The sequence below is a fragment of the Dendrobium catenatum genome, unplaced genomic scaffold, assembly GCF_001605985.2.
Source record: "Dendrobium catenatum unplaced genomic scaffold, ASM160598v2 fragScaff_scaffold_1576, whole genome shotgun sequence".
NCBI classification, from domain to species: Eukaryota; Viridiplantae; Streptophyta; class Magnoliopsida; order Asparagales; family Orchidaceae; genus Dendrobium; species Dendrobium catenatum.
Window position 1 is genome coordinate 44791 of NW_021320038.1, and position 23662 is coordinate 68452.

The 23662-nt window shown below is 31.3% G+C and overlaps 1 protein-coding gene across 1 annotated transcript; it reads left to right on the top strand.

Moving 5' to 3' along the window:
• The first annotated feature begins 18403 nt into the window (after positions 1 to 18403).
• Positions 18404 to 19095, top strand: LOC110093485. Its single transcript, XM_020818392.1, has 2 exons — positions 18404 to 18772; positions 18859 to 19095. Exons 1-2 carry the CDS (start codon positions 18404 to 18406, stop codon positions 19093 to 19095), a joined length of 606 nt encoding a protein of 201 aa, XP_020674051.1.
• The last annotated feature ends 4567 nt before the right edge of the window (positions 19096 to 23662 follow it).

The window sequence follows — 23662 nt, forward strand, 5'->3', positions numbered from 1 at the left end:
TTTTGCAAACCAGAATACATCTTAAGGGTATTTGATCACTAGACCTCCTTTATTTGATAACATCCTTTTGGATTTTTGGAAAATATAAATTTCTAAATTTTTACTGTCATTAGATTATCGTATGTGGATCTTAATACAAGAAGGGTATACAAAACCAACTTGATTAGTTGATAGTAATAGAGTTAAAACACCCTTTGCTGAATGGACTGTAGAATAATGTGACTTAGTAAAGTTAAATGCAAAATATTTAAATAGTTTCTTTTGTATACTTAAGTCAGAAGACTATATGCTGGTTTCCACTTACAAAAGTGGAAAGGACATATGTGATAGACTTTGTATCACTTATGAAGAGACTAATGAAGTTAAGAAATATAGTCTAAAAATCTTATTACATGACTATGAATTATTTCGCATGAAACCCAATGAATATATTTTTGATATATACACAAGATTCACTCAGATAGTTACTTCTTTGTATGCATTAGGTAGGGAACTAACGAATGTTGAAATGGTTAATATGATTCTTTGTTATTTTCCTACTGCATATGATGCTAAAATAACTGTAATTACAAAGTCTAAAGATTTGAATGTTTACTCTATTGATAATCTTCTTGGATCACTAATTGCTTACGAGCAATGAGGGATTCAAAGAAAGATTGATGCAGGAGAATAATGAGAGGAGAAGAACATTGCACTAAAAGTGAAGGAGTTGGAGAGTGATCTATTGCAACCTAAGGATGTGGATGATATAGCTTTAATGATTAGACAATTCAGGAGCTTTATAAAAAGGAAGCAGAGGAGACGCCAACAATGGAATAGAGGTAAGTTCAATAGGAATGTTAAGGTTTCTAATGTTGTGATTTGCTATGAGTGCATGAAACCTGAACATATAAAGTCAGACTGCCCAAATCTTAAAGCCACTCCTATCAAGGAGAAGGCAGAGGAGAAACCAAATGTGAAGAAGGGCAAGATGAGATTCCAAAAAGCTTTTTGGGTAGGCTCGACTTTGGATTTATAAGAAACTAAAAAGGAGGAGGAAGTCACTAACTTGTGTTTAATGGCCGATAATCTTGATCAGTCAGATCAAGAAGAGGTATGTGACTTAACCTATGCTAAACTTTTAGAAGTTTCTAAAAGAATTTATGATGCATATAGGAAGCTTAAGGAAATGCATATTAGTCTAAATCTTGAAATGAAAGAATTGAAAAAGAATATGAAATCCTTAGGAAAGATTATGCATTGATAGATAACAACCACATGAGCTTACTTGATGAATTTGATAACTTGAATAAGGAGAATGGGATCTTAAAATCATCCTATGCTCAATTGGAAAAAGAATTAAAAAATTTTAAGGATGAATCAGGAAATAAATAAAATTATTTGAATTACAGTAACAATGTGTTAAAAGATTTAAATATATTTCTTAAATTAAAAGTAAAAGCTCTTGAGGAAAATAGGAAACCACCAACACTTGAAGATTTTACTAATCTTATTTTATATCCAAAATTTTTAAAACCCAGGAAGAATCAGAGTGATTATAAAAGATTGAGAAATCCATTTCCTAGAGTTAAATGTTAAACTTATGGCATGATTGGACACATATAACACACTTGTCCCTTACATAGAAAGACTCATTTAGTGTGGAAACCAAAGATGCATAAACCTAGACATATCATATATGCATCTATTTTTAATTTGCCAAAAGGAGAACCCAAACAAGTTTTGGTTCCCAGGTCATATTTGATAGTCTTACAGGGATGCTCTCATACAAGGCCTTATAAGAGCATTTGGTACCTGGACAGCAGTTGCTCAAAGCATATGCCTAGAGACACTACACAATTTATATCGCTGGAAGCTTGAAGTGAAGGCAGAGTTACACTTAGAGATAGCAACACTAGGAAGGTGGTTGGATCAGGTATGATTATAAACTTGCAAACTTTTTCATAGAAAATGTACTGCTTGTAAAAGGCTTAAAACATAATCTTTTGAGTATTAGCCAGCTATGTGATAAAGGATATAGTATAAAATTTTTCCCTACAAGCTGCATATTAAGCCTAAATAAAAATGATATTTTGCAAGGAAAAAGAGTAAATAATGTTTATATACTATATTTGAATTATATTTCAGTTCTTAATACTTTTGTTTGAAAACTATTTCTGATGAATAATGGTTATGGCATAGGAGACTTTGTCACTCTAGTATAAAAAATCTTAGGAAAATTACCCAAAAGGATTTGATTAGAGGTATATCAAAACTAGACTTTACTAAGGACAACATACATGTCAATTATAAAAATAGGTGAAGTCCTCTATTCAGTACAATAAGGATCTTAAAACTATAAAACCTTTGGGGATTTTACATATGGATCTTTTTAGACCAATTGGAAGGTATATAGATTTGTGATAGTAGATGATATTCTTAGATTCACTTGGGTTAAATTCTTATATCATAACAGAGAATCATTTGAGGAGTTTAGAGATTTTTTGACTTGGATTTAAAGGAAATTAGGATGTGAGATTTTAACGATTCAAAGTGATCATGGCGGTGAATTTGAAAATGAAAAATTTAAGGATTTATGTAAAGAGAAAGGAATTGATCATAATTTTTTTCACCTAGAACCCCTCAGCAGAATGGGTTAGCTGAAAGAAAGAATAGAATATTAATAGAAGTCAGTTGAGCCATGTTGGCAGAATATTCACTTCCTAAAAATGTTTGGGCTGAAGCGGTTAGCACTGCATGCTATATTCTGAATAGGGTGAATATCAGATCGAAATTAAATAAAATACCCTATGAGCTTTTTAAGGGAAGAACACCTAATTTGTCATATTTTCATGTTTTTGGATGTAAGGTGTTCATACATAATAATGAAAAATCTGTCTTAGAAAAATTTGATCCAAAATCAGATGAAGGAATTTTTCTTGGAAACTCTAGTGTTTGAAAATCTTATAAAGTATTTAATAATCAAACTTTGGTAATTGAGGAGACCACACATATTATATTTGATTAATCTGAAATTCTGAAAGAGACAATTTTGGAAGAGGATGAAATATAAAATAACTCCCAAAGAATTGAGAAGGTAAATTTAGAAGAAAATTTAGAGTTAGAAAACCCATTGCCTAGAGATTTGAGATTTCTAAAAACACCCAAAGGAATTGATTTTAGGTGAACCTAGTGAGGGTGATAGGACTAGGCATGGACTAAGTAAAGAAGTCAATCATTATGCTTTTATTGCAATAATAGAATCTACAAATGTAAATCAAACACTTTCGGATGACTTTTGGATTTTGGCAATGCAAAAAGAATTAAATAAATTTGTGATAAATGATATTTGGGAATTAATTACAAGGCCAAGTGATCAAAGTATAGTTGGAACTAAGTGGGTATTCAAGAATAAAATGAATGACTTAGGAGTTATTATTATGAATAAGGATAAATTGGTGGCTAAGGGTATATTCAAATTGAAGGGATTGATTTTGAGGAGACTTTTGCCCCTGTAGTGAGACTTGAAGCAATTAGGGTTTTATTAGCATTTGCCTATTTTAGAGGATTTAAATTATTTCAAATGGGTGTTAAAAGTGCCTTTTTAAATGAGATGATTCAAGAGGATGTTTATGATGAACAACCTCTAGGTTTTGAAAATTCAAAATACCCAAATTATGTTTTTTAATTGAAAAAGGTATTGTATGGATTGAAATAGGCACCTAGGGCTTGGTATGGGAGGTTGAGAACCTTCCTACTTGAGAGATCTTTTGAAAAAGGAAGTATGAACATAACTCTCTTTTTGAAGAAATTAGGAGAGGAAGTACTCATTATACAAATGTATGTTGATGATATAAACTTTGGATCTAAAAATAAAAAATCTTTATGATAATTTTTCTAAAATAATGAGTAGTAAATTTGAGATGAGTCTAATAGGAGATTTCAGTTACTTTTTAGGCTTTAGTATTAAGCAAATTGAGGAGGGACATTTCTTAGTCAGTCGAAGTATGTTAAGGACATCCTCAAAAAGTATGAAATGGACAATGCTAAACCTGTTAGTACACCTATGAGTTCTTTAATTCAGTTGGATAAGGACCCAAAGGGAAAATCTATTCATCAAAAAAAAAAATTAGGAGAATAATTAAATTTTTGTTTTACTTGACTGCTAATAGACCCGATATTATATTCAATATTTATTTGTGTGCTAGATTTTAATTAAATCCAAAAAAATCACATTTGATAATAGTGAAAAGGATTTTAAAACATCTCTTGGGAACTCAGAACTTAGGAATTTGGTATCCTAAATTTAGCTCTTCATTTAAAATAATTGGATATTCATATTCGGACTTTTTAAGTTGTAAGGTTAATAGAAAGAGTACTTCTAAAACTTGTCAATTCATAAGAAATTATTTAATTTCTTATTCCAAATGAAAATAAAATTCTGTAACCCTATCTACTGCTGAAGTTGAATATATTGCCTTAGAAAGTTGTGTGGCTCATTTCTTTGGTTGAAATAATAGTTGATCAACTTAGGATTTACAATAGGCACAATTCCAATTTATTGTGATAACACTACTTTCATTTGCATTTCAAAGAATCCTATTCTATTCTAGAATCAAATATATAGACATAAGTCATCATTTCATAAGGGATCATGTATCTAAAGGAGAAATTGAACTAAATCATGTTTCAACTGAAAATCAACTTGCAAAGATTTTTATAAAACCACTAGCCTTTGATACTTTTAGTACATTAAGAACAAGGCTTGGTGTGATTTATTTGAATGCTTAATTAAAAATATTCTACAAACTTGATATGTATTATTTGTGTGTTTTCTATTTTTGTATGTTATGTGCGAATTTGTGTTTGTGATTTTATATTTTTATATTTTGTGAGTTTTTGAAATGATTTCACATCAGATTTTCTATTTTTGATTGATTATACAAATTTTTCTAAGTGTTCTATTCATACTATATGAATTTTGTAGCATTTCAATCATTGATTTGAACTATTGGCATATGATTTTAACTTTCCAATACATTTCATACTGTACGATCTCTATATCATCCAAGACGATTTGTCTTACTTTGTATGTACGCACCTAGATGGTTATTCGAGAAGAATCAATTATTATTATTGATCTTACATATAAACCCCTAGTTCGTATGTACAACCACGTGTCATTCAATATGGGGGATGAATCTAATCGTTATTAAAATGATCTTAAATAACTTGTCATCCCGGACGAACACCTATTCGTTCGTATGATCGTATGATTGAAAAGCCTATACGAAAGGATGCCTCATAAATTGTCTGATTACGAAAAGTAATTTCGTTTTTAACGTACTCATTTGTACATACAAAATTTATTTTCAGACATATGAACCATGTATCATACTATACGAATCTCCATTCATACGTACAAAAGATCAATTTTCTTTAAATAGGAGAGCTTTGGAATTCCTTTTTCATTCACTTCAATAGCCTTTTCCAATTCTTCAAATCTTAGTAATGGCCAGTTCTAGTAAAAGGGTAGACTCATTAAGGGTTCATCTTCTAGGGATGTAGAAGACAACTTTCTATGCAGGGCTGGTGAGGAATCTTTTCTTAGGTTTGTTTATGCAAAAATTACACCCTCTAGAATCCTTCATCAAGAGGATATTCACTTCTAAGTGATGCCTCTTTTCGCTGCCACCCAATTTGCTTTTATCCTTACCTTGATTTACTCATATAATAAAGAAATATTTCACTACTTTCTGGCAAACATGTCATTTTGTGAGGATGCGAGTAGGATCAAATCTTTTATTTTTAAGAAGAGGGTAGAAATACTAAGGAAGATTTGGGAACCATTTTGCACTTAAGGAATCAAGGAGTTAGAGTCCACACTTTGACTTTTATTTCTGATTTTAACTGGACTGAAATAAATAAAGTTAACAGAGGAATTAAATAAGTATGTCATTTTCCTAGGGTGTCCACTTTGAACCAAAATGCAAGGATCATCCAGCATTTTCCTAGAACCTCCATAATTCCTAAAGCTGGTGATCGTATTAATATTACTCCACTTCTTTCCACTGTTACTTATATTATAATGACTGATCAACCTATAGATGAAGCCAAACTTATTATTGATTATATTCACGGGCTTTTCGAAATTGGACATGTCTCACATAAGAGGAAGAAAAACATTACCTTAGGACACCTAGTGACATATATCCTTGAGAAGAAGTACAATTTTATTCATTCTAATCCTTAACTTGAAATGCCCATCTACTTAACTGATGCTTTATTTTGAGCACTTTTTGGGAGAGATGATATAAGTGAGGATTCTAAGGGAGAAGGGGGAGCGCCTGCACATGCGCCTGCTCATGGACTTGACTTTCAGGAGATTGTCCAGTGCTTTGACCGACTTGATAGTCATTTTGATCAGTGCTTTAATCAAATTCAGGCTCATATATAGAAGCAGGATGCATAATAATAGTAGGACATGGGTTGGATCAGAGGTCAGTTCGACTCGGTGAACACAAATATGGCTATGATGAATAGCTATTTTTTTATCTTCAACCAGCCACCTCCTCCAGACCAGGGCCCCTCAGATTTATAGATGTACTTCTTTGTTATTATCTTTGACAGTTCTAGTGATGTGATGTGATTGATGCTTTTCTATACTTATCATTTCTCTTTGATGTTATGATATTGATATCCTTGTACTTCATTGTATTACATCATTAAATTGATATCAATAAAAAATGTAATTTTTTGTTTAGATGATTTTGTTCCTTATTTGAAATGATAGTTTTCTTATATGTTAATCCTGACTTAATTGATCAAAAAAGTGTTATAACATTAACTATAATATAAAAATTAATTTTATTATGAAATCTAATTTTTTCAAAAAATTTAAGTTAATTTATAACTTGATCAAGTTAAGGTTATCAATCTCATGTTTTTTTTTTTGCATACAAAATTTTAATACTATTATTGTAATTTTGATGTCATATTATTTTTAAATTCTTTTTTCGATATAATTATCTTTGTACTTTTAGATTACTGATTTTGGAAAGATTAATTAAAAATTCAAAAATATACAAGTGTACAAAAATCAAAAGAATGCGCAATGGTTCAAAAATTGAAAAGAGACACAAAATTAGCCCAAATACAAAAAGATGCATAAAGTATGCCACAAATATTTGAAAAGATGCGCAAAGTCGCCAAACAAGTATATTGAAAATGTTCTTTCCTCTATCTTTTGATCTTCAATCTTAAATCAATCTAATGTTCAATTATATTTTGTATTGGAATTTGACATTAATTAATCTTTATTTCATCCACTTTTGTAATAATTTTCCTTACCTAATTGTCTATATTATTTCATGACCTTGATATATTTATCTTGTTTATGTTATATTTTAATTTGAGCAGTATGAATCTTTATTTTTCTCTAATGAAAATTAATCTTGTTATTGCAATTATAATTCTCTTTCAAAATTAATTATTTAAGATTTGTCATATGACTTCTTTCATTTCAACTTTCCCTTCTTTCAGCTTTTTATTGTTGTCAAAAAGGGGGAGTAATATTATTTGATTTTATTTAATTTTGTAAAAAGGGGGAGAAATTTTTTGTTAGATTTGTTTTTTCTTTTGATTTTTAAGTTTGATTATTTTTGGGTTGCTAGTGTTGTTTTATTTTTCTATGTGAAGTATTTTGTGAGTTTATGATTTTTTTTTAAAAAAAATATATATAAATGACTGGTACTTAATAGAATTTCCCTTTTATTCACATGCTTATTCATTTAGGAGGAATTAAGGAGAAATTTAGGATTTTTAATTTTACTCAAATAATAATTGTTTTGCCATCATAAAAAAAGGGGGAGATTGTTGAGATAGTTACTACTTAGTTTTGCTTGCTTGATATTCTTGCAACTTGTATGTTTTTGATGATTTCAAATATTATTGATTTGATTATTATTTCTCATAACATATTTTGGAAGAATTATTTTTGCTCTTGTGTGTACTAATATTTTAGAGAAATCATACTTTGAATTATTGAAGACTTCAAATAAAGATAATTTTAGAGTTTATTGAAATTGAAGTTTGTATTTTCCAATTTATTGAGTCTGAGAGAGTGTGATTGTAATTGAATAACTGAGCGCACACACACCAGGGGAGAGTTTAATACTCATATTATTTAAACTGATAGTACAGTATGATATTAATTCATATGGGATGATCTGGTCAGTTATTTTCCGTAATGAGAATTTGAACAAACATAAATGAAAATATTTTTTCTTAGTATGGATTGTACGAGATGTTATTTAAATTCATACTAGGACGAATGCCTCTATTTTGTTCTCAGAAGAAGATCGTATGGATGATATTAATGTTTGTACCAGTACGAACGTCTTTATTTTGTCCTTGAAGGAAGATGGTATGGGACGATATTTAAATTCATACTAGGACGAACGTCTCTATTTTGTTCTTGCAATAAAGATTGTATGAGATGATATTAATGTTCGTACCAGGACGAACATCTCTATTTTGTCCTTCAATGAAGATCGTATGGGACGATGTTAAATTTTGTACAGGGATTAATGCCTCTGTTTGATTCTAGGATGAAGATCGTACGGGACAATTTTAATTTTTGTACAGGGATGAATGACTCTATTTTATTCTCTCATATTTCATCCCAATGTTTCGTACTGATGAAAATTGAATTTTCTAACTGTTCATCCCAGACGAACCAAGTTCGTACTGGATGATGATCGCATATGAAATGATTTCATACTGATTCATAATAGGTTTGTATGCAATAGTATTTGAAATGTTTGTACGTATGAACATATGATCGTACAGTACAATCGTGTACGCTCAAAATTGAAAAATTCAATTTTCTGGATGGTTTTTGTATCTTTTGTATAAAAGTACCATTAAAGACTGACTTAAAACATCTTTTCTTCATGAATTTTCATGGGCAATTAAAGGAGAGAGTGTGAGAGAGTGTTTGCGAGAGATTTCTTGCTACTGGAGTGTGAATGATTCATAAGGTTACTCAAAGGTAAGGATCTCTGTGTGTGATTTGAGTTTTTCACTCTTCCTATTATCTTTCTAGATTGCCGATGAGAAGATCTTTGAAGAAGATCCGATTCTCTACCAACACTTGGATAGTGTGAATAGTTGATGATTCTCTGCCGACACTTGGATGGTATGAAAGGATGAAGGTACTCTGCAAACACTTGGAGGGTGTGAAAGGATGAAGGTACTATGCCTACACTTTGAGGGTGTGAAAGGATGAAGGTTCTCTGCCTATACTTGGAGGGTGTGAAAGGATGAAGGTTCTCTGCTTACACTTGGAGGGTGTAAAAGGATGACAATTCCCTGTCACACCGGGGATTGGTTGAAGAGAGTTTTGTAAAGGCTTCTCCACCTTACTGTGGGGGCAAAAGGAGAGTAACTTTGGTAATAGTGCAATATCTAAAATGGAAGACTTCAAGGAGTGAATGTAGGCCATGTTTAATCGAACCACTATAAATACTTATGTCTTTTATTTATCTGCTGCTTATTTTCTACAAGTTATTAATTCTATGGTTGAAAAGTTATTTTAAAAACTTTAATTAACTTGCTTTGTATATTAATTGGTTTCAGTTTTTAAATCTAAGAGATAATTTTTAAACTACCAATTCACCCCCCTCTTGGTTACCCTTGAGACATTAGTTTAGGTTTAACAACCTAATCGAGATTCAACAAGTATCAACAAGAGGCTCTAGCAAAACAAGTAGAGAAACATTATAGATACAACATAAGTTTTTAACTCTAAGCTTAGATGAAGAGCAACCAATTCCCCTAAAATTCTAAATAATAGTGTTAAACCTAAAAATAATATTAATAAGAAGTGAGGGAATGGGTGTTGTGAGGAGTTTGTATAACAATAGCTTTAGGCTTTGTACCTCTCCTACCACGACCCTTGGTAAAACTAGTATCATTATCTTCTATAGCATAACATTTAGCCAAAATATCCATATCCTCATTATCCATAAAAGCATCACTATTATAATCAATATTCAAAGGAAGATTACTATCATTGAACATACTTGAATGCCTCCTACAAAGAGGCATTTCTCTTTCCTCATAAAACACATCACCTGCCAAATGGGTTTCATTGTGAACATCAACATCACCTATCTTCTTCATCTTTGATTGGGAGATAACTTGATTAGTAACATTAGCTTGCATAATATCCTCCTCCACAACAATATTTTAACCAACTCATCCTCCAAAGGAGGCTCAATAAAGGAAGAAGCATTATTTAGATCAACCACAACATTTTGGTCAGTAACATTATGAGAATCAATAGCTAAAGAAGAGGTAGAGTTAAGAATAACTTCCTGTCCTTTAACCAACTCCTCCACTATAATAGGATTCGGTTCCACCTGATCCGAAACCAAATTTAAAGAACCATTACTATGATCTAGCCCTTGAGAAGCATTAACCATATTAGCAACATGATTAGGAATAGAAAAAATAATTCAATTGAATTTAATTCACTATTATGGGATGGATTAGTAGTCTCCTTAGCTTTCCACAGATGTGGGAGTATTTTATAATAAGAAAATAAGCCATGACCATGCATCTTACAATGAGAACAAAAATTAGGTAAATTTTCAAATTCCACTTTTTGAAAATAGACATTAACTTCTGAACCAATCCAAACCTCAGTAGGATGTTTCTTTAAAATATCCAGTTCAAATAAAACACGAGCTACAAACAGCATATAAATGGATGTTGTAGCCTGATCTGTTTGCAACAATTTACTGAAAATAGAGGCTAAATCAAACAAAAATTGAGAATTGAAGAAATGTAAATTGAGATTAGGAAAAGAAATCCAAACTGAGGTTACGGGGGATTCTTCATGCACATCAAAGTCTAAAGACCATTTAAGTAACCACATTTGACAGCCCTGTATATAGTAGGACCTTCTAAAAAAAATATGGCTATAGTCCAAATCATTACTCAGTTGAATTGATATGTACCTAGGATCCAATAAACCAACCTCAAACAAGCTAGATAATTTGAGATTCAAGAAGAACTTGCAAATAATATCTAAATTAGGCCACTTAAGCAAAAATATCTCTACAATAGTAAGCGCAAAAGGAGCAGCAAGTATGGAGACCACATAATCATTAAGCATCAAAGCCAGGCATCCTTTGAAGAAAGAATGCATAAAGTGAAGTTTGGCAGAAGAAGATGAAGAACCAGCTAACACTTCTTTAAAAGAATAGGATTTTCCATTCTGAAGCAGAGGAAGAGGGATATATGACGACGACAACGTTATCTCCTAAAAAATTACAAAACCCTAACACACCAGAGTAAATATAATGAGAAAAAGATGAGAAGACAAATTATGAGTAAAGAGAACAACAAAAACCATGAAAAAAAATCTATGAAGCAAGGATAAATAGCCAATAAAATGAAGAAAAATGCGATCGAAAGAGGAAGCCATAAATTGCCTCAGAGCCACAAAGAGAAGAGAAAATAGAGAGTCATTGGTTGTGAGGATGATCTTAAATATGTTCTTAACATATTTTAACTAATTGAGAAAGGTGTCATCCTCTCTCTTCTTTAAGCTAAAATAAAGAAAGTAACTCAAGTCTCCCATCAAACTCATTTCAAATTCCATACTCGTTATTGTTAAAAAGTCATCACAAATTTTTTTATGAATGGATCCAAACAAGATATCATCAACATAATTTTGAATAATAAGAATATCATTTCCTATCCTTTTTATGAAGATAGTAGTGTCCACACTTCCTTTGATAAAAGATTTTTCTAGTAAGAAAATGCTTAATCTTTCACAGCAAGCCCTATGTGTCTATTTTAGTTTATATAATACTTTCTTCATTGTAAACACATGGTTAGGAAATAGTAAATTTTCAAAACTTGGAGGTTGCTCAACATAAACAACCTCTTTTATTACCTCATTAAGAAAATCACTTTTAACATCCATTTGAAAAAAATTAAATTCTTTAAAGCAAGTAAATGCTAGAACTACCTTTATTGCCTCAAGTCCAGCTACAAGGGTAAAAGTATCCTTAAAATAAAATCCTTCTATTTTATTGTACTTCATGGCCACCAATATTGCCTTGTTTCTAACCACTACACCTGAATAATTCATCTTACTTTTGAAAACCTACTTAGTTCCAACAATACTTTAATTTTTAGGTCTTTCTATCAATTCTCAAATATCATTTTTAACAAATTGATTTAATTCTACTTACATAGCTAAAATTAAAAATTTATTAGAAAGAGAATGAATTATATTAGTGGGTCAATCATTGAAATAAAAGCTAAGGGGTTCACTTCTTTGCTAAACCCATGCCTAGTCCTACAACTTCACTAGGGTCTCCTAAAATCAATTCTTTAAGATGACTTTTAGGATATTTCCATTCTCTATGCAATTTATTTTTTGTTTTAAACTTTTCTTCAAGATTTATATTTTCAATTCCTTAGGTATTCTCTTCAATGTCTTTTTCTTCCAACCTAGACCCTCCATAAGTATCATATTCATCAAAAACCACTTGAGTGGTATCCTCTACTACTAAAGTCCATTTATTAAAAATCTATAGGATTTGGCAGCACTTAAATATTCAATAAAAATTTGTTCATCAGATTTAGGATCAAATATTTCTAAAAGAGTTTTCCCTTTATTATGAATAAACACCATATATTTAAAGACATGTAGGTGTGAGTTGGTTGTTCTACCTTTAAGAAGTTGATAGGATGTCTTATTCAACTTAGATCTAATGTTCACCCTATTCAAAATATTACATACTATATTAACTGCTTCAGTCCAAAAATATTTAGGAGGGAATATTCAGCGAACATGGCTCTAGTGGCTTCTACCTAAGTGTTATTTTTTCCTTTCAACAACTTCATTCTATTGAGGAGTCCTAGGGGCTAAAAAGTTGTGATATATCCTTTGCTCTTTACTAAAACTTCAAAGTTTTCATTTTCAAATTCTCCTATATGATCACTTTGAATTACAAGAATTTCATAATCTAGCCTCCTCTGAATCTAAGCATAAAAATGTCAAAGTTCTTCAAATAATTCACTCTTATGAGATACAAATCTAATCCAAGTGAACCTTGAATAATCATTTATAATAACATAACCAAAAGTTTTCCTCTAGACTTATAGTGCTAATAGGTCCAAAGAGATTCATGTGAATGACTTCTAATGGTTTGCTAGTTCTAACATCCTTAATTAAATGAAAGGAGGAGTTAACTTATTTTTCTAATTGACATGCATCACAAAGGTGATCCTTAGTGAAGTCTCATTTATGTATGCCTCTTACTAATTCCTTGTGTATAATCTTCCTAAGATTTTTCATGCTTACATGATAAAGTCTTCTTTGCCAAAACCAAGATTCATCACTAATAATTTTTAAACAAAAAGTGTTAGAAGATTTAATACAATTTAAATCAAGCATATAAATATTATTTACCTTATTTTTATGCAACAAATCAACTCCATTTTGGTTTATAATGTAGCTTGTAGGCAAAAAAAATATGTTAAAACCCTTATCATAAAGCTGATTGATAATTAACAAGTTATGTTTCAAGCCTTCTACCATTAAACATTTTAAATCAAAAAATTATTCATATTGCAAATCATATATGATCCTACCACTCTCCTAGTGGTGTTATCTCTAAGTGTCCCTTTCTCTCCATTCCTGGCCTTCAACAGTATAAATCAATTCGCCTCTAGTCATATATTTAGAACATCTGTTGTCTAAGTACTAAATGCTATCATGAGGGCTTTTATGAGAGCATTTCTATAAAATTATCAAACGCTAGACTTGGAAAGCCAAGTAAATTTGGGTTCTGCTCTGGACAATGATAACCAAGATGCATATTTGATATGATGTGATTGATGAATCTTAGGTCTCCACATTAGATGTGTTCAATGATGAATAGTGCAAGTGTGGGAAATATATCCCATCATTCCACATGAAAATCAATTAATATAAGGAAAGGATTTTCCAATCTATGTAAGTTATAATATCTTTTCTTAGACTTTGAAATTATGAAATTGTTCAAGTATGGGAGGTATCTTATTTTCCTTAAAAACTTTCAATTTTTCTTTAAGATATGAGATTGCACTTTTTAAAATTTAATTTTCAACTTTCAACTCACGTTCGCTTTGATTTGATTCAACTATAAATACCTTAAAATTAATTTTAAGTTCATTATAAGACGTTTTTAATAAGTCACGCTCCTTATTCAAATTATCAAATTTATCTTGCGAAGTCATGTGGTTTCTATCTATGTTTGCATGATCTTTCCTAAGATTTTCATACTCTTTTTGTAAATTCAAATACTCATTGTTAAGATTTGAAAGCAATTTTTTGCGTTACCTATATACATTATGATTTTTCTTGGAAACATCAAATAAATCATCATAGGATAGGTGACATACCTCATCTTAATCTGAATGGTCAAGCTTGTCTACCATTCAGTGCAAGTTTGTGACCTCCTATTCTACTTCTATCTTTAGAGAGTTTGAAGTTTAGTAAGCCCAAAAAGATCTTTGCATCCTTTTGTTGCGCATTCTGACATTAGTTTTCTCCTCAGCTTTCTCCTTGCTAGGATTAGCCTTGAGATTTGGGCACTCTATCTTTATATGTTTAGACTTTCTGCAATCATAACAAATGACTTTATTAGAAATCTTTAGATTTTTAATGAACTTACCTTTGTTACAATGCTGAAGTTGTTGTTACTTTCTCCTAAGGAAACTATTGAAATGCTTATTCATAAGAGAAATATCTTCATCATCTTCTAGCTATGACTGATAACTTTCTGAATCATTAATCTTCAAAGATATAATTCTCTCCTTCCTTTTGTCACCTGCAATAATCAGTCTTTGATTCACTCCTTGCTCGTAAGCAATAATTGATCCAAGAAGATTGTAAATTAAGTATACATTTAAATCTTTAAACTTAGTAATGGTAGTTATCTTTGCATCATAGGCAGTAGGAAAACAATGTAAAATTTTATTTACTTTTTTAAATTTGCAAGCTCTCTACCTAAAGCATGCAATGTGGTAATAATCTGGGTAAAACTTGTATACATATTAAAAATTGACTCTTTTTGTTTCATGCAAAAACATTCATAGTCATGTAATAAATTGTTCAACCTAGTTTTCTTTATCTCATTTGTCCTTTCTTAAGTTATGAACGGTCTATCCCAATTTTTTTTGTCTAGATTTACAAGTTGAAACACGCATATAATCCTAAGATTGCAAGGCATAGAAAAAACTGTTTAAATATTTTGCATTTAACTATACTAAACCCCTTTATTTAACAATGCATTCAGTAAATAGTATTTCAATTCTAATTCTATCCACTATTCTTACAAGTTTAGTATAAACTTTTTGTACTAACATCCACATACGATAGTTAAGTGATTGCAGAAAAGTAGACATGTGAGTTTTCCAAAAATTAAAATGAATGTTGTCAAATAAAAGTGATCAAGTGATAAATTTCCTTTAATAGTGTTTTGGTTTACAAAATTAGCCAGGATCATTTTTGAAAGTAATCTAAACCTTAATTTTTGAAATTAGCTCTGATACCACTTGAAAGTTCATGTTGGTTGTTAGACCTTACTGAACTTTTCCAATACTAACCAAGAGGTGGGGTGAATTGGTTATAAAAAATATTCCTGGATTTTGGAAAACCTTTTCCTCCCTTTTTAAAACATTTTTTTGAAAATTAAAAAAAATACTAATATTGAACTATGCAGCTATTTGCAGAAATGATTTTCACAGATATCTTTCAACCATAAATATAAAAAATAGTGAAATAAAATGCAAGAAAAATAAAAAGTAATAGAAGAACACTAAATTTTATAATGGTTCGATCCAACAAGACCTACATATACTCTCTAGAGACTTCTTCTCTAGGTATTACACCAATCAAAAGTGACTCTCCATTTGTCCCCACAGCAAGGCAGAGAAGCCCTTATAAATTCTCTTATACCATCCCAGTGTGGCAGAGAATCATTGCCTTTATAATCTCTAAGTGATGTCAATGTACCTTCTCATCCTTTTTCACCCAGCTGGTAAAGGAAGAGTATCTACACATCCTTTTTCATCCAACTAGTTAAGGCAGAGAATCATGCATCCTTTTTCACCCTCCTGAGGAAGGTAGAGTACCATCAACATCTTTTTTATCCTTCTGGTGAAGGTAGAGAACGTTTAATATTTTTTTCACCCTCCTGGTGACGACAAAGAACCTTGATCCAGTCTTGAAGATATTCTCTCAAGAGACTCTAAAGAAGTTGGGAAGAAATTAGAAAAAGAAAAAAGAGATCCTCACTTTGCACAACATTATGAATCCCTCACAATTCTCTTTTACTATTCTCTCACTCTCCAATCTAAAAATCTCTGTCAAACACACTCCCAATAGTCACTGTCAAGAGAGAATTCAAAGAAAAGGACAAAGATGATAGTTTTAGGACCCTATTTATAAAGAACACATTAAAAAACCATTCAAAAACTAATTTTTTCTAGAGAACCATGCAAGGTTCATACTGTACAATCATAGATTATCTGGTATGAATAGTTCAAAAATTATGGCTTCGTTTGCATATAGACTAGGATGAACTTAGTTTTATATGTTGTGGGTTGTCTATACGAGTTTGAATCTTACATTACAAATAGTTTAAAAATAAACAAGTTTGTATGATTGGCTATCATACAATATGATCAGTTAAAAATTAAGCCATGATTTGAGTAATCAGATATTGGAGAAAAAAACTAAGTCAAATCATACAATACATTTATATATCATATAGTATGATCAATTTTATTAATTTTATGCACTCACTCTATTTATATGTTCATGGTTACCCAATTACAATTACACTTACTCAGACTAAAGAAATAAAAATAAAGATATACAAACTCTTTTACATGAAATCCTATTCTACCATGTCTTGAAGTCTTCAGCAATTTGCAGTAATATATGATTTTCATGAAATATTTGTACTCATAGAAACAACCAGAAATATCTTATATATGTTAGGAGAAAAGTGATTAAATCATAATTATAATATTTTATTATCATAAAAACCACAATCTCATTCTTATTTACTAATTTGCAACAATCTCCCCCTTTTTGATGATGGAAAAAATAATTATTATTCAAGAAATAAATTAAAGCTCTTTTCTCTTGAACTCCCCATAAATAAAAAAAAAAAATTAAACTTCATGAGGATAAATAATTTTTTCCCTCTTTTTATGTTTTTAATTTGGATTTTTATAAACAAATACAAAATAAACTACAAAGCAAAACAACACAAAAAAATAATACAAACACCAAAAAAAAAACTTTATACAAAAAAAATATGACACGAATCATAAGAAAACTTCAAATAAATATAACCAATAAACATGAGCAAAAAATAACCTCCACTAGAAAGCATTTTGACATAGAACTAAATTAAAAACTTAAATTCAAAACAAAAACACAAAATACAAACTTGAATACTTCAAACAAATAATAACTTCCTACTTTTGACATTAACAAAAAAGGAAAGAAAATAAAAAATCCTCTAAATATGAAAACTTGTATTGACAGATCTAAAAAGCTGATAAGGAACATAAATTTAAAAATTTGCAAGACAATATTAAATTCCTGAAGCAAAAACTTTTTTTAAACTCATATTGTAATCAAACTTACTCATAATATATACATCATTATTCTAGTGAGAGAAAATTTCAAATAATTTGAAAAATTTCTGTTCCCTATTTTCACTCCCTCCATTCAGGAGCTAACTGGGGCTATGGCGGTCGATGGCTGGCGGCCATCTTTGGCTGCGATGACTGAAGACAGTGTAGACCTTGAAGTTATGAGGCACAACCTGACTGGTGATGTTTGTTTGAGGGATGGTGCAAAGAAATCGATAACTGATCCTGTGATCAGAGCTGCAACTGGTCCTTTGGTTATCAGGGACAATGTTGTTGATGTTCCGATGATGATAGCATATGTGGAAGGAAAAGGAAAATCTGTTGTGTGTGATAATGAGATTCAAACCCCACGGGTTACCAGGAATTCTAAGGAGAAGATGAACGTTGATCTATTGGCATCTTCCTCGGAAATGAATATTTATGTTAACAGGTTCGGATATTCAAATGCAATCTCAGGACCTGTCCTTGAGATAAATGCGAATTTTAATTTCCCTGTTAACATAAATTTGCATTTTGAGGACAGCTTAACCACAAAGGAGGTTGGAATTGTGGATAAGGTGAATGAAGTAATGCCTAGTAGGAATGGCATTAATGTAGAAAATAACCCGGGAAGAAAAAACCATACATTATGCTGGATATCAAAGATGAAGAGAGAGTTCTTGCTGAAGATGGATCAGCTGTAAAGATGAAGGAAGATGCTGAATTGGTTAATGCTGAAAGGCTAAAGAATTCCTTAGTTATTAAGGTTTTTGGAAAGGAGATTCCAGCACATGTTGTTGCTTGGGAAGTAAGGAGGCAATGGAAGCTATTTGGGAATTTTCATTTCACAACCTTGGGCAAGGGTTGGTTCTTGTGTTCTTTTGAAACAAAATACATGATGGAAGGAGTTTTGTCGGGTGGTCCTTGGTTTGTTAACAGCCACATAATTGGAATGGAGAAATGGACGGTTGAATTCTCTACACTTTCCTTGAAGGGTCTTACATCCCCTATCTGGGTAAGGATTCCCTTCTCTGCTGGGATGAAATCAATGTGGCTAGGATTGCTTCAGCAATTGGTAGGCCTATCATGATGGGTGGAAACATGTTTTAATGGGGGAAAAGGGAATTTGCCAGAATTTGTGTGAGGGTCAAGTTGGATCAGATACTCCCCTTAGGTGTTTGGGTGGAGACTATCTCAAGAAGCATTTTTCAAAAATTTGAGTACGAGAAGATCTCTACATTCTGCTATGAATGTGGGTTGATAGGGCACATAAAAGCAGATTGTGAAAACAAGAAGAAGGACATTATGGAGAAGGTTGCTGAGCATGGAAAAAAGGGAGAAGCTACTGTTACAGAAGATGTTTTTGGAATGGAAGATGAATCCACTTATGGGCCATAGATCATGGTTAAAAAGAAAAACAATACAAGAACAGGAAAGCTAAAGGAAAGTAATAATAGAGTAAGAAGACAATGGAGGAAAACAGATGTGGAGCACAAGGAGGAAGCTGCTGTAAAATAAGAAAATAACAAGTAAAAGTTGGTACTATAGCTGCTGATAATCAACCGAAGAATGGAAAAGTTCTTTTAGCAGTTGATAGGCAATTTAACAAGCTGCAGGATACTATAGTTGTAGATGCAGAATTGGAGGTTCGTGGATCTATTGATAATGCAATGAACTCCAGGGAAGATGAGGAAAATAAGAATGTTCAAGCCAAAAATGTGGGAGAATAGAGAACTTCTGATGGAAATATGGAGGTTGATTCAACCAGGGAAGGATCTATATGGGCAGGTAACAAATTTGAACTGTTGAATTCTTTATGTGAAGAGGAAAATAATGAGGATATTCGTGGGGTTAATTCCTTTGAAGGGGAATTGGAAGAAGGTGAAATAATGAGAAATATGGAGGATAATCTATTCAAAGATAAGGTGGTTAATAAACAATAAATGGTAGAAGAGAATATTGTTATTGAGGAGAGTGGTTTTCTAAATGCTGAGAAAAATTCTGCACAGAAGATTAAACTAGCAAAGGAGTTGAGACATTTGGGCCCGCTGAATTTGGCTACAAGGCAAGGTAGAAGTAATATGAATAAGAGGAAGGGTGGGGAAATTCCCCCATTAAATTCCAAATGAGTTCTATCAGTTTCTAGAATTGTAGGGGGGCGAACAAGAAGGAGGCCTCCCTATATTTAAAGGAGTACATTAAAAAATTGGATGTTTTTTTTGTAGGCACTGTTGAAACAAAGATAATTTCTCTGTCCAATGAGGAATTTATCAAAATAATGGGTGAAGAATGGGATCTTATCTAGCAGCCATCTAGAGGGAATTCTAGTGGAATTATGGTGATTTTGAGGAAGAATGTGGCTTCTTTTTCTTTGATCAAGACTTCAGACCAGTGTTTGTTTGGAGAGTTATAAATTTTAAGCAAAAACAAGTGGAGGATTGCTACTATTTATGGTAATAGAGAGTTCCAAGGTAGAAGATAATTATGGAATTTTCTTGATGGAATGGTTGATCAGGACATTCCAACTATCCTTGGAGGTGACTTCAACTGCATACTGTCTCAAGAGGAGAAGAAAGGTGGGAAGAAGTATTCTTTCTCTCATGGGACTTTGGAAATGAAGGCATTTATGAACAATAATAACTTACATGATGTAGGTATTATTGGTGCTAAATTCACTTGGTGTAATAATAAGATAGGAAGTGCACGGATATTAGAAAGGCTTGATAGATGCATGCTGAATTCAAAAGCTTTGGAGATGGTTAATCTAACAGCTGTGAGACATTTGAGTAGAATTGCATTGGACCATTGTCCCATTGTCTTGAAATTATTTCAACATCAAGTTCAAAAATCCAGAATTCAAAAATTTGAGGATGTTTTGATATCATATGCAGCGGCAACTTCTGTGATCAGGAACTCATGGTCCAAATCTATAAGAGGTGATGATATGGAAGCTTTAAATAAGAAAATGTCTAGAGTTCTTAAAGCATTATTTTTTTGGAGTAAGGCTAAGCATCAAAAGATGGAAGTTTTGAAGGAAAAGCTGAAGGAAGAGATTGAAATTCTGCAGCAGGAAGAGGCTTCAAGCTCGCAATTCTCGAACAGCAAAGTACTTATCCTGAGAGCCAAAGTTAAGGAATTCAACTGTACTCTTGCAAGGTTGAATACATGGTGGAAACAAAGAGCCAAAGCCAAGTGGATGAAGGAAGGGGATGCAAACACTTCCTTCTTTCATGCATTTGTGAATGGAAGAAGAAATGGGAATTCTATCAAGCAAATAAGAGATGAGGATGGAGTATAAACTGAAGATGAAGACTGTATAAGAAGAAACTTATTTCAGTTTTATTCCAAGAAATGGAAATATAGAGATTGCATTCTAGACAATTGGCCCATGAATGAAAACATCTTGAAACATGAAGATTGTGGTATCCTGGAGTCTGAATTCAAGCTAGAAGAAGTAGAGAAAGTTATTAATGTACTTGGCAACAACATATCACCTGGATTGGATGGAATTACATATTCCTTTCTTAAAGCTTATTGGAAGATTATTAGGATGGATGTGTGGAAAGCCATCCAACTTTGCTTCAGTTCAGGGAAGATGTCTTCAAGGTGGAAGGAGACTTTAGTGATTCTTATTCCCAAGGTAAGTAATCCTATTTCTCCAAATAATTTCAGACCTATAAGCCTGTGTATGTCAATATACAAAATAGTTGCAAAAGTTCTATTAATAATACGACTTATTAATGCTTAAATATCGTAGAAAAATTCATTCATCAAATTTAGGATCAAATTTTCCTAAAAGAATTTTCCCATTATTATGAATGAACACTTTACATCCAAAGACATATAGGTGAGAGGTTGGGTGTTCTACCATTAGGAAGTTCATAGGGTGTCTTAATCAACTTATATCTAATGTTTACCCTATTTAGAATATAATATATTGTATTATTCACTTCAGTCTAAAAATATTTAGGAAATGAATATTCAACCAACATGGCTCTAGGAGCTTTTATTAAAGTAATATTTTTTCTTTCAATAACTACATTATGTTAAGGAGTCCTAGGGGCTAAAACGTTATGATTTATCCCTTGTTCTTTGTAGAAAACTTCAAATTTTTTATTTTTAAATTCTCCTTCATGATCACTTTGAATTGTAAGAATTTTAATACCTAGCTTCCTCTGAATCCAAGTAGAATATTTTTTAAACTCTTAAAATTATTCACTTTTATGAGATAATAATCTAATTCAAGTGAAATTTAAATAATGTTCAACAATCAGATACCCAAAAGTGTTCCCTCCTTGACTTATAGTGCTAACTAGTCTAAAGAGATCCATGTGAAAGACTTCTAAGGGTTTGCTAGTTCTAATATCATTAATTGAATGAATGGAGGACTTGACTTATTTTCTTAATTGACATGCATCACACAGGTGATCCTTAATGAAGTTTAATTTTGGTACGCCTCTTACCAATTTTTTATGGGTAATCTTCCTACGATTTTTTATGCTTATATGATAAAGTCTTTTATGCCATAACCAAGATTTATTTGTAACAATTTTTAGACCAAAATTATTAAAAGATTTAACACTATTTAAATCAAGCATGTAAATATTATTTAACCTATTTCCATGCAACACATCAACTTTATTTTGGCTTATAATGTAGCTTGTAGGAAAAAAATTTATGTTAAAACCTTTATCACAAAGCTGACAGACACTTAATAAGTTATGTTTTAAACCTTCTACTAATAAGCATTTTCAATTAAAAAATTATTCGTATTAACAATCATATATGATCCTACCACCATCCTTATGGTGTTATCTCCAAGTGTCTCTTTGCCTCCATTCCTAGCCTCCAGTAATATAAATTAATTCACATCTCTAACTATATATTTGGAACATTTATTATCTAGGTACTAAATTCTTTCACAAGGGCATGTATGAGAGTGTTTCTAAATAAATATTAAATGTTAGACTTGGGAACCCAAATAAATTTGGGTTCTCCTCTTGATAATAATAATATAGATACATGTTTGATATGTTGTGATTGATGCATCTTAGGTCTCCACATTAGATGTGTTGTATGAAAAATAGTGCAAGTGAGTGAAATATGCCCCATTATTTCATATGAAAAGAATTTAACACCAAGAAAATGATTTACCAATCTATGTAAGTTATAATATCTTTTCCTAGACTTTGAAATTATATGCTTTTATTCAGTATTATAAAATTATTCAAGTGTGGGAGGTTTCTTATTTTCCTTAAAAGCTTTTAGTTTATCTTTAAGATATGAGTTTGCACTTTCTAAAACCAAATTATTAACTTTTAGCTCATATTCTCTTTGATCTGATTTAACTATAAACACCTTAAAATCATTTTCAAGTTCATTATAAGATTTTTAAATAAATTCTGCTCCTTATTCAAATTATGAAATTCATATAGTAAAATCATATGGTTGCTATCTATGTTTACATGATCTTTCCTCAAATTTTCATACTCTTTTTTGTAAATTCAAATACCCAATGTTAAGATTTGCATGCAAGTTTTTGAGTGTCCTATATGCATTATGAATTTTCTTAGAAACATCAAATAATTCATCATAGGATAGGTCACATACCTCCTCTTGTTCTGAATGATCAACCTTGTTTGCCATTAAGCACAAGTTTCTGACCTCTTCTTCTACTTCTATTTCTAAAGATTCTGAAGCTGAGTTAGCCCAGAAAGCTCTTTGTATCATTTTCTTTCCCTTCCTGGCATTTAGTTTTTTCCTCACCTTTGTCCTTGCTAGGATTAGCTTTGAGATTTAGGTACACCTGACTTTATATGTCTAGGCTTTCTACAATTATAACCAATGGCTTCATTAGAAATCATTAGATTTTTAATGAACTTACCTTTATTCCAATAATGATGTCATCATTGCTTTCTCCTAAGTAAACTTTTGAAATGCTTAGTCATGAAAGCAATATCTTCAT